At 37.1% G+C, this 12325-nt stretch overlaps 3 protein-coding genes and 1 long non-coding RNA gene across 8 annotated transcripts; 2 read left to right on the forward strand and 2 right to left on the reverse strand.

The window, feature by feature from the left end:
• Positions 1-4: 4 nt before the first annotated feature.
• LOC140801245 (zinc finger C2H2 protein ECU02_0310) lies at positions 5-1737 on the reverse strand. 2 transcript variants are annotated; one of them, XM_073156262.1, is made up of 3 exons: positions 1420-1737; positions 1272-1334; positions 5-318 (listed from the first exon to the last, which is right to left on the reverse strand). In XM_073156262.1, exons 1-3 carry the CDS (start codon positions 1617-1619, stop codon positions 216-218), a joined length of 366 nt encoding a protein of 121 aa, XP_073012363.1. In that variant the 5' UTR covers positions 1620-1737; the 3' UTR covers positions 5-215. The 2 variants fall into 2 exon arrangements, with proteins under 2 accessions (XP_073012363.1, XP_073012362.1); XM_073156261.1 differs by having other exon boundaries at positions 5-623; positions 1420-1731.
• Positions 869-6575, forward strand: LOC140801243 (glucomannan 4-beta-mannosyltransferase 1-like). 2 transcript variants are annotated; one of them, XM_073156258.1, is made up of 10 exons: positions 869-876; positions 3471-3720; positions 4566-4664; positions 4753-5005; positions 5164-5274; positions 5356-5492; positions 5610-5723; positions 5838-6037; positions 6129-6317; positions 6416-6575. In XM_073156258.1, the coding sequence occupies exons 1-10, from the start codon at positions 869-871 to the stop codon at positions 6573-6575; spliced, it is 1521 nt and encodes a 506-aa protein (XP_073012359.1). The 2 variants fall into 2 exon arrangements, with proteins under 2 accessions (XP_073012359.1, XP_073012358.1); XM_073156257.1 differs by lacking the exon at positions 869-876 and having other exon boundaries at positions 3415-3720.
• Positions 5542-8023, reverse strand: LOC140801246 (uncharacterized). Of its 3 annotated transcripts, none has more exons than XR_012111398.1 (4): positions 7920-8023; positions 6450-6666; positions 6117-6307; positions 5542-5989 (listed from the first exon to the last, which is right to left on the reverse strand). It is a non-coding gene; the product is annotated as an uncharacterized lncRNA (long non-coding RNA). The 3 variants fall into 3 exon arrangements; XR_012111399.1 differs by having other exon boundaries at positions 5542-5676; positions 7920-8021; XR_012111397.1 differs by having other exon boundaries at positions 5542-6307; positions 7920-8020.
• Positions 8024-8165: 142 nt separating this feature from the next.
• On the forward strand, positions 8166-11479 carry LOC140801244 (probable 4-hydroxy-tetrahydrodipicolinate reductase 1, chloroplastic). Its single transcript, XM_073156259.1, has 9 exons — positions 8166-8334; positions 8876-9113; positions 9375-9508; positions 9605-9679; positions 9786-9887; positions 10638-10747; positions 10845-10932; positions 11033-11123; positions 11229-11479. Exons 1-8 carry the CDS (start codon positions 8194-8196, stop codon positions 11099-11101), a joined length of 957 nt encoding a protein of 318 aa, XP_073012360.1. The 5' UTR covers positions 8166-8193; the 3' UTR covers positions 11102-11123; positions 11229-11479.
• Positions 11480-12325: the final 846 nt, after the last annotated feature.

Genomic DNA, 12325 nt, shown 5'->3' on the forward strand with positions numbered 1-12325 from the left:
AGCATACATAACATTAATCTAGTAACCAATAGAATAAATGGAGTCACAAATAAAAATAAAGAAAGACCTTTTTCTTTTGTCCACTTATAACTGAGAGAACATCTCATCTGAATTACCTAAAGATACTCAGCTAATGCGTTCGATTACAAGTTTATAACCATACCAGTAGAGGAAAATAAATTTTAGGCCAAAAATCATGCAGAACTGGATAGGTTTTACATTGACATAAGCTTTGGGCCATTGTCGGGCATTCCCATCCCAGCAGCTAGATCAGCATCTAGTTGAGTATGAGGTGCAGGCCCCTTCATCAGCTTCATCCTGCAACATATAACAATTTCAGATAAAAGATATCTTCATGTCCTCACACAAGTTTCTTTCCAAATGCTACGGTAGATTGGTTGCTCATCACAAGAAACATTTATTTTGCTAACTACTACGATCGAAGCAAAAGTTAGTGTTTGCACGATAACAAGCGAGAGTAGACCATGGTTGTGCCGCCAAGCGGACAAATGCACAATAAAACAGTAACCCTCCCCTTCAACATCCTTTTCTCCAGCTCCCAACCACAACCAGACAATGCACCACAGACAACTAAGCTTCCTCCGATATAGAGTAGGTCCAACCTAATCGACAGGAAAAAAAAAGGAAATCCAATAAAAGGCCAGTGGATTGGAGGTATAACAATATGGAGAACTGCCCACTATGAACCCGCACCCTGAACAGTGTCAGGACAGCATCCTCTAGGACATGCTTACTTATCATCTTTCTTCTATGATAATTCTTCTTGAAGGAAAAAGTTAATATCAAAACAAAATCATCCCTTAATAGAAAACAAGTCTTAACAATTCCAAATCGTTTGTTATCACCAATGAAGACGTGCAATCTGGTTATACACATGCTTTCATGCAAACATTGTTGCCTTGGTTTGTAGAAAATTAGAAATAATCTGAGTAAAAAAATGACAGATTTTGCAAGTGTTTACGATTTAGGACTTAGTTCATCTTGAATCAATATGTCTATGCTATCTAATGCCATACAACGATATAATAAGATCTGTTCTGGTTCAGGAATAACACAATATTTTTTTCCTCATACTGATTAGGGCTAATTTGTCAATCTATGAACCTGCCGTTGATAAGTACTCAAAGCTATAGAATATCTAACCATATATATAACTAGTAAAATGAATTGACCTAAATAAGAGAAAATAAATCACTGGGGCAATTACAATCAAATGAAGAATCCAACAGCAAAATCTATCAAACTCTCACCGTTTCTTGTGTCGCTTCGACCGGAAATGCTCATCCATCACGCCCTCGCTCGCAAAGTACCGACTGAAACAAACAGAACACATCAAAGCTACACCCTTTTACCATCCAATTGAAGATTTGAGTAATGAAGTTTTCAACTTGATCTTACTCGCAGTGGAGGCAATAGAATTGCCCCAGCCCAGGAAGGTCCTCATCCGGCGGCAATGGCTTCGCCTCTTTCTCCTCCGCCAGCTTCAACAGCTCATCATACACAGCGTCGTCACCTTTGAGTTGGAATTTGGTGCGGCGAGCGGTCTTGTGCGAGAGCCTCCGCTTCTTCACTTTCCTATGCGGACACTTTCCACCCATCTCTCAATTGCTCGTCGGAGATCAAACCCCAAGCGGTGGCGGCGGCGGCGGCGGGAAAGCGGTTGGCTTCTTCGTTTTAGGAGTTTGGAAACCCTAGGGGCTTTATGACGAAGGTCTTGTCCCGATTTAAACCTCATTGGAATCTCTATACAAGAACAGTAAATCTCCACCGTCGCTATAACCAGGAAAGAAAATCCTGTCCGTCCGTGGTCAAGAATTTAAAGCCCACTAATAGGACGGCCCAATTAGCAATTAGTGAAATTTGCAATTAACCACCTATCTTATGGGTTTATTTTGAATCTAGAAAACAAATATTCGATCTAACTCAAATATAATATTTTTAAAATTTCTACGTTATCCTCATCCGTACCAACAGTAAGCTCATTATATATTGATTTTATTTTCGCAATCATAAAATTTTTAATTTCTATTATTTATTAATTTCAGAAGTATGATTACTTAATTTTTGATAGGGTTATCCTTGATAGTACTGCCGATAACTCTTATCAGGCCCAGCCCGGCCCATATAAACGAAATTGGTAGTGATGATGGAAATTTTCAATTTCCAGATGCAATTGATATAAGGTTACGTTACTTTATTCTGTTATTAAACATATCCAGGTGTAGTGCATTAATTAGTTGCACCTGGTTATAAGTTCTTTCACATATTACGTGAAATAGTAAAACGCATAGAACTTTGAGTGTTTGACTCACCAACTTCGTCTCCCTGGTTTGAGGTGATTACATAACTATTCGCACGTCAATGTTGCCTCCTTTGAATCATACGTTACGGTCCGATAGCTCATATCTATCACTATCCGTCTGCATGCAAGAACTCTAGTTTTAGTCAACTCACTAATTTCCGTATAATATATTAACAGTTAGACAAGCAAAGTAAAATGTTCATATAAAAGTAATTTATGGAGTGTTTTTGATAAATTTTTGTATAATTTAATTTAACATCTACCACCTGGATTACCCTAATTAAACCGAGTGAGAACGTATGACTTATAGGCATGCAATACTTGAATGCGAAGTATCTACATCTTTCTTGTACTCGTCTTTATCCTGTGAGCTGTACTCAACTTATATATCTCCCCTTGTTTGATGTTAATTAATTATAACTGGCTTTAAAGCAGTAGCTCGGCAAAGGACAAGCTCGCCAGCCCAATGCCACCAACTACTACTCCCAGAGCTCGACATCTAATCCCACTTCCATAAATGGCACAACCTAATCCTTCTTGTCTTTCTTGCTCGAGAGCAATGGCTTCTCTCTTACGTAGCATTGCGGCTCTAGCTACTACTCGTATGCCATGCATGCTTAATCTTAGCTTAAACTCGAAGCTAATAACAAACAAAGCTAGCAACTTTAAACCTTTAAACTACTTTTGATACATGGCAAGTAGAGAGCTTTCATTAAGGATAAGGAGATTTTGGCATGCATAGGAGAAAAACTCACGGTAGTGTGAAAGCAAATAAGAGAGTCTTGGATAAGTGAGTCAGTTAACCAAAAATAGCCTGCATACCACCGTTTAAGACATTTTACGTTCCCTAATTCCCTCCTTAACCTGCATGCAAAGCGTGTGTGTGTATGACTCTCTCTCTCTCTCTCTCTCTCTCTCTCTCTCTGAGTTTATCTCGTATATCTTTCACTGTCCATCCAATATTGGCTTATATATATCCATGCACCCTATTGATCTCCTTTCCTTATAACGCGTGTGGATATAGACTTAGCCACCACTTATTCTCCAGAGTGAGGGTCGTGATCACCTATGCTAAAAACAACACTAAGGATATGAGAGACCTTGTGTTCAAAGAGCCTATAGTCTCGGGTGGGATAGATAACCTTAGGTTGGCATGGAAGCAAGTGAGGAATCCGATCGTCGTGCCGCTCTTGCAAGCCGCGGTCTATGTTTGCGCCGCTATGTCGGTCATGCTGTTCGTCGAGCGCCTCTACATGGCCGTCGTGATCATGTGTGTGAAGATCTTAGGGAGGAAGAGGTATACTAAGTACAAGCTTGATGCCATGAAGGAAGAACTTGAAGCCAGCAACAGCCACCCCATGGTCTTGGTGCAAATCCCTATGTACAACGAGAAAGAGGTGATACTAATGCTACCTTTGTATCATATTATCTTAGCCATGGATTTACAAATAAACTTTTTTGTTAGGCTTTCCACTGTATCATCTTGTTTAGTTACACATCACTATTAATAAAGGTGCAAAAATTTCTTACTTCTTGCTTCAAATATCTCATGATGAGATATCAGAGAAAAAAAAAAGGCTCACATTAGCTTTAACTTTTCTTTTTCTTTTTTTTTTTGTTTTTAGTATAAAACGGATGTATTTTTTTTTTAACATAACATTTAATATGAAAGAAACATTCGATTTTTATTTTCTTTTCTCTGAGAGATACTTTACATTAGCTTCTTTTTTTCTAATAGTTATTAAATATACACACGAAATAAAAAGAAAGAGGCTCGACATGCAAGTGTGCGTTGGATTGGTTCAATTGTTCGACACGCTCTCTGTAAGCTGGCGGCAATTCAGGGCTAGGTTGTTTCAGTCGACGACAATATCATAAATATCATCACCACACCTAACGACGTAACCAATCAAGCAAATAAATCTTTTGAAAGATGAATAATTCTTTCAAAAAAGATTTTTAAAAAAAGATGAATATTTCCTAGTGTTGCATTCTTTCTAATTCATTCTAGTTGACCTTTTATTTCATAGTAAAGTTACAATTTAAAGCAATCAATTAATTTCTAGTTGACCTTTTATTTCATAGACGACATCTTTTCTATTATGTCTTGCTTATTATGTTAGCAATTTCATAAAAAAATGCTGCCAGGAAATTGCTTTCGATATGGTGTTAGATCATGATTTACATAGAGTAAATTTTCCAACAAATAAACATGTATTTTTTATACTCTTTGTTGTGGCAGGTTTATCGCTTATCAATCGGAGCAGCATGCGAATTATCATGGCCATCTGATAAATTCATAATTCAAGTCCTTGATGATTCTACTGACCCTATCATTAAGGTGACAAAATCACGCTAATGATTTTTCTATCTATCCTACAAACAACTATATATTATCTTAAAGAGTTTCTAACTCCCTATGAATGCAGGAGCTAGTGGAATTAGAATGCCAGATATGGGCCAGCAAAGGAATTAACATCAAGTATGAGACCAGGAACAACAGAAATGGCTACAAGGCTGGAGCTCTGCGTGATGGCTTAAAGAAGCATTATGTTAAAGATTGCGACTTTGTTACTATATTCGATGCCGACTTCCAGCCTGATGCAGACTATCTATGGAGGACAGTACCTTTCCTTCTCAGTAACCCTGAACTAGGTTTAGTTCAAGCTAGATGGAAATTTGGTTAGTTTTTTTTTTTTTTATTGGGTTAATATCGGTAGAACTTTTAAATGCAAGAAGCATCATGATTCAAATAGTTCTGTAATGGTGTTGTATATATGCAAGTTTATTAACAAGAAGGTGGTTATCTGAACATTATACTTTGCACTTCTTTTCTGCAGTAAATTCAGATGAGTGTCTACTAACGCGTCTCCAAGAGATGTCGCTAGATTACCATTTTAGCGTGGAGCAAGAAGTAGGATCTTCAACATATTCATTTTTCGGATTCAATGGTAATAGTTTTCTTTTTACAAAAATTATGTATATATGTACTTCGAAAGTTTAGTAATAATTTCTGAAACTTGCGTCGTCAGGGACTGCTGGAGTTTGGAGGATTCAAGCACTCATGGATGCTGGTGGATGGAAAGATCGAACGACTGTGGAGGATATGGATCTCGCCGTCAGAGCTAGCCTTAAGGGATGGAAGTTTGTTTTTGTGGGAGATCTATCGGTAAGAACTATATTCAGAAGAAAAAAGGAACAAGGAAAAACAGATGATATGAAAAACAAACTCTATAATTTTATTTTCTCATCAAACTTTTACACAAACACCAATAATGTCTGATAGGTAAAGAATGAGCTACCAAGCACATTTAAAGCGTATCGCTATCAGCAACATAGATGGTCTTGTGGGCCTGCAAATTTATTCAGAAAGATGTTTAAGGAAATAGTTCATTGCGAGGTAACTCAGGCTTACAACGAAATGTACAATTTTAATAATAGTAAGCTGATTCTTTGCTACAAAGTTTACAACTTCTACTCATTCTACTTATGTTTCCTTCTTTGCATTTTACAGAGGGTGTCAGTCTGGAAGAAATTTCATGTGATATACGCTTTCTTCTTCGTGAGGAAGATCATTGCACACTTCGTCACTTTCTTCTTCTACTGCATCGTAATTCCAGCCTGTGTGTTGATTCCAGATGTTCATCTTCCCAAGTACATTGCTGTCTATATTCCATCCACCATCAGTGTCCTCAATGTCATATGCACTCTAAGGTACTTGTGCAGTTTTTTCCTTACACTTCTTACATGTTAAATAATTGATAACCATAAGAAAGAAGAAAAGTTTACTCACTATTAACTACAGGTCGTTCCATTTGCTGATATTCTGGATCCTCTTTGAGAATGTGATGTCCATGCATCGCTCAAAGGCAACAATTATCGGACTTCTAGAGGCGAATCGCGTCAATGAGTGGGTCGTCACTGAGAAGCTGGGAAGTAAGCCGAAGAGCAATACCAAGTTACTTAGAAGAACACGCTCTCGCACTGGAGAAAGGTAATACAAAATCATCAATATACCTTAGATATCAATCAAAATAAGGGCATCACTTATTATGATGGTGAAGAGATTACTTACTACTTTTCTAATTCTAGGATCCACATAATGGAGTTATTCATGGGATTATACCTCTTATACTGCGCAATCTACGATCTCATGTTCCACCATGACCACTTCTACATATACTTGCTATTCCAAGCAGGAGCCTTCTTCATCATGGGTTTTGGCTGTGTGGGTACATTTGTCCCAAGTTGATGTAGAAGGAAGTGGAAGTACACTGCTTGCTAGAGTTTAATGCAGGTGGAAGAAGCTAAAGGGCTTTGATACTCACTCCTCGTCCTGTCAACTTCATAATGTATGGTTGTCAGATGGTACTCATATTGCAAATTGCATGTGCAAAACCCATGCAGCATACTTAGAATGATGCTTAGATGCATAGGTAAGCCAAATAAGAAAGATAGTAATAGTATATGGATCTTTATCTTAATGCTTAAATGCATATTGTTTCTCAAAATAAATAATACAAGCATCTATAGTATTTGAATTTGTGCAGTATGATTATCAATGTGCATTGCGCAAGTCAGTTGTCGAATTCGTTTTCTTTTATGGTATATTGTGATATGCCATCAACAAAGAGTCTTAATACTTTTTCTTTACTATACCATTTATACAATTTGAATTGTTATCTTCCTATGTAGAAAGTAAACAGAGGTCCTATCTGAAAGGCATGTGGATATAGTGAGAATTGCCGCTATGCATAAATGCATGGCACCCAATACTCGAGTCTTAAAACTTTTTCTTTACTATACCATTTATACAATTTGAATTGTTATCTTCCTATGTAGAAAGTAAACAGAGGTCCTATCTGAAAGGCATGTGGATATAGTGAGAATTGCTGCTATGCATAAATGCATGGCACCCAATACTCCATATGCAATGAAGGCATGATGTTTACATGCTTTCAGTTCTTGACAATAAGCATGTCTATTTCAGGCCTTTCAGTCTATAGTTGGAAGAAAAGGGATACCCAGGGCATATCTACACAGAGAATATAAAAAATCAAACAAGCTGTTTTTCATCAGTAAACATTTTATTTTCTACATACGACGCTGAGTACATCTGGTGTATTTTTTAAATGATTCGCGCAATGTATACCATTACAACATCTCTATGCCAGAGAACCAGAGCACACAAGCAGAGACATAAATGATCTCAACTTCGAAATTGTGCATGCATATGGTGTCTATAACCACAGAACATTATGCCCCAAATTCTGACAAGAAATGTTCTTTTGATATCTTATAATATACTTGTACACTCATATTGGACAAAACTTCTTCTTTTGATATCTTCTTCTTCTTCTTATAATTTGATTTCATTCTATAGGACAGCAAATCTCAAGCCAAAATTTGAGCATTACAACAAAAGCATTCTTACTAGTTAAATGGCTTTTCTTATATAAGCATTCCTACATCTACTCTACATAAAGAAGAAAGAACTAGTTAACGATCCCAAGTCATACTCCTAAATAGCAAGAGATAGATTGTTCGAAAATAAAGAAAAAAAGGAAAAGGAATTAATTAGGTTTGAGGAATCTACCCTTCTTCACTTCTCTATGCGGGCACTTCCCCTCCAAACATCGAGTAGCGACGGCGGCGAAGGGGTTTAATAAAACCCTTATGAGGGAGCCATTCTCCGAATTCGCCGCATGGATATTCCTATGGGGGTAAAACAATCTTAACCGTCCGTATTGACCATCAGAAACCATCCTGTTCGTCCATGTTCAAGAAGCCGCTTTTATATGAATCATCCGTCGTTTCCCCTCTCTCTCTCCCCTCTGAATCGTAGCTTCTTCTCTCTTTCTAGTTAAGTGATGCTTTCGTTGCTTCCCCAAGCTGCCATTGTTGTTCCTCGACTACACCCAAGAACAAGGGGTGCTCTAAGAGCTATCATGGCGGAGAAGCTTGAAACATCTGCGTCGGTTGCTTCTTCAAGTGTCTCATTCCCCATCCTGGTATCTAATTCTTTGATCTTCTTCTCTCTGAACGTAAAAACTTGCAACTTTGGTCGCATTTTGATACCATTAATCGTTTCAATACTACCCATTTTCTAATTGCCTAATTCGCGACTCATTATTGGGTGTCCCGAGGTAGGGATGCCCATGTTAGCATTTAAATTTTATACGTAGATGACCGAAATTTTGTTATTTTGTGGAATTTCAATTAGATTTGCAACTCACTGAAGGAGAAGTGCACTTGTCGTTTGAAAGGAACTAACTTCATGTTCATCTCGATATCCCAACGATCTAGTGAAATTAAAATGGTGTAAAGGTTGCGATTTCGGTCCCAATTGGGCGTTACAGCGATAATTTCAGCGCTATCCATTTGTTAATTTGCCACTTATTAGTCGTTCATGCCCTAAATTCTAATTTTGCGAGAGAGAGAGAGATGTGATCAAATCATATTACACTGAAACCCATAAGAAAAGTGTGCTTGTCATTTGGAAGGCGCTACTTTTCTTTCTCGTCTCATCTTCCTCAAAATTATTTTCCTTAGGTGAATGGTTGTACTGGGAAAACTGGGAGTGCGGTCGCAGAAGCGGCAGTTTCTGCTGGCCTTCAATTAGTCCCTATCTCATTCAGCAGCACGGGGATTCCTGGAAGAACAGTCCGAGTTAGTAGCACAGACATCCGCATACATGGCCCATCTGAAAGAGAGCATGTTCTTTCCTCAGTTATTGATGAATTCCCTAATGTTGTAGTTGTCGACTATACTGTACCTGAGGCTGTCAATGGTAATTTATCCTATTGTTTCCTTTTAGTCCTTAGTTGCATGTTTTATTCCTAAGGTGTACATGCATATGGGCAAGAGGTTGTTGTTACTAGCTTATAAGTGCAATGTACATGAAGAGTTAGAATTTCTTTGTCTAGAAGTGATGTCAGGCATCTTAAAAGTATATTTCAGGTTTTCTTGGCATTGTTTCTGAGATTGTTCAGTCCTTCAACAAGATTGAATTCATTTTAAAGCATGAGGCCTTTTTTTTGTCCTTATCCAGCTAATGCTGAACTTTATTGCAAACTTGGTGTTCCTTTTGTAATGGGTACAACTGGTGGGGACAGGCAAATGCTGTATAAAACTGTACAAGATGCTAATGTGTATGCAGTCATATCTCCACAGATGGGAAAACAGGTATATTTCGAAAATTTAGTCAATAAGGAACCATGTGTCATTTTTTAGAGCTGAGAAGCTAATCTCTTATGTGTGTTATCCTTTCTTTTATCCCAGGTTGTTGCATTTCTTGCAGCCATGGAAATCATGGCTGAGCAGTTTCCTGGGGCATTCTCAGGATATAAATTGGAGGTACAGATTTACAATTGTTCAAACCCTGCACTCTATGACTCTTTTTTGCAGATATTTTTGTTATTCTGTTACCTACATAAGTTGCTGAATGTAAACATTTTTACAGGTCATGGAGTCACATCAGGCAAGCAAATTGGACATATCTGGCACAGCTAAAGTTGTTGTTTCTTGCTTTCAGAAGTTGGGTGTCTCATTTGATCTGAAGCAGGTATTTTAAGAATATTTATGTTTCTTTTGTAGTTGGCTGGTAGTTTTCTTTTGTTAAATATTTTATCGGTGATGTGAGCATCAACCAATTTAGATTTAGTTCTTATATCCAGAAACTGTTTCTTGGTCAAGGAAATTGGCTTTATGACAAATGATTGCTTCGTGCTGAAAAGAACCTTTTGTCTATAAGACAATTTCTTTCAGATTTGTCAACAAGAACTTTTCAAACAGTCTAATACTTTAACCTCAACATGTTCATGCTTAACTCCGGTTGTTCTGCTGCTTGCAAGTGTGACAACCTTTTTCTTCTGTCTGACACGTAAGGTCATGATGCCATGCTTAACATATTCTTGTGCCAGTAACGCAGCGCTTGCTAACCATTGACCAGTACAGTGCCAGGCCCACTGGCACGGCTTGGAACACCCAAGTGCGATGTATTTTGACCTCTCAATGGCATGACAGTGCTACATGAGGTTTTTCGATGTTTTATATCTATGGGTAGCTTTTAGTTACTTTTTGGCTAAATAATATTGTGTCTGGGTCTTCATGGTTCTAATCTAAATCCAAGATTTGAGACATGGATCCTAATTATGCTACTTGTGTTGGTGACACCTTTTTGGCGCAGAACATATCTCACTTAGTGTCATGATGAACTTTGGTACATTTGACATCATTCTCTAATTCTCTATATAATATGTATTATTAATCCTCTTTCATTTATCTTTTTACCTTTGATGGTTTCTATGACCAGATAAAACAGATTAGAGACCCAAAGAAACAACTAGAGATGGTGGGTGTTCCCGAGGAGCACCTGGGAGGGCATGCATTTCACTTGTATCATCTCACTTCCCCCGATGAGACGTAACTACTCATCCTATAAGAGATTCAATTATATGGAATTGAAGTCTCCAGCAGCTCCCAACTTACTGGACTGTGCATAATTTTCTTCTCTTATCAGAGTTTCATTTGAGTTCCAGCACAATATTTGTGGACGGTCTATGTATGCTGAAGGAACTATTGACGCTGCCATATTTCTGTATAAGAAGGTATCCGTATAGTAGATTCAAAGTATTCATTTAAGTATAGGTCATGTATTTTTCGATTACAGTAGGATGCAACTAGGTTGAATCTCTTGTGATCATACAGATTCATGCGAAGGCTGATAAGAGAATATATAATACGATCGATGTTTTGCGAGAAGGTAGCATGCAATGAGCTCTTATAATTTCATTTTCAGGTAAACATGGTTCAGAACTTTGTGAGCTTTTTAATGTTGAACTCCATCTTGTATTACCGGCCTTTCCGCCAGAAATTTAACAGGCAACTTTCTTCAAATTTTCAGTTTATATATGAGGACCGAAGCAGGTTATGATACAGGGGAGAGAGAGCATAGAAATTACTCTCAAAAGACTACCGCATACAGAAAGCATAAAAGCATGCAATATGAATCCTGTATGTACTCACGTATTGTACGATGGGATAGTGTTAGTGTATGAGTATTTCTATTTAACAATTTATGTGTATTTTTTCTTAATGCATTCACTATTAGTTCAAGTGTATGCATCCTATTCTTATTGCTTGTCTTTAGACTGACATCCAGGCCTATTTTTGGATCTTTTCGGTTTTAAAAGCATTTGGAAGAAGTAATGGCATATTGTTCCACTAGAAGTAAAGAAACTTTTATTATAAATATCTCATCATGTACATCATTAGACCCCTACTATCTATATATTAAATATCTGACGTTAGTTTTTCCTTCTCTTTTAATGGATAATGATCATATAGATGAGTTATATTAACTCAAGGTGTTGTTTAGATATTAAAATTAAATGCAAGAATTATAGAATCTACTTTTAATAAACTTTCCTAAGTTAAATAAAGAGCCATCCAACTTCTCGGATATTCCCTTAGTGCCCATGGTATGCCGGAGTTTATTCCATCACTTAGGTGGAACAATGACAACTTAAGTTAATTAAAACCATTAATTAGCGAGTAAGTATCTACCTAAACAACCGTCATGACGCCACTAATTAATTATGACGTACCTAATCACTTCACACGCGTGTGTGATTGAGACACGTAGACATCTCTAACTCTACGACTTAATTAATAACCAGCGTCTGTTCATATAATTAACTGTTCTTTTACTAAATACCCACTTCGTTGTTATCAAATAATTTAGAAAAAAATTATCAAAAACGAAATAAATTAAAGTCTCAAATTATGCTCATATAAAGATATAGAACTTATAGAATATGAGTTTATAAGAAAGTTAGAACGATTGGAATTTAAAAATATTCATTTAATTAACTGAAGACCAAAGTAATTTAATGGCAACTGGGATTCATTTCCAAAGTTCTAGATTTTAATTAATGGGCCGTTAGAGGAATCTATCAACTACTCGCATTTATAACGTCATGCTGACCTACTCACTCATAT

The sequence above is a fragment of the Typha latifolia genome, chromosome 14 (genome assembly GCF_019914945.1).
Source record: "Typha latifolia isolate L0001 chromosome 14, TyphaL0001v2, whole genome shotgun sequence".
Lineage (NCBI taxonomy): Eukaryota > Viridiplantae > Streptophyta > Magnoliopsida > Poales > Typhaceae > Typha > Typha latifolia.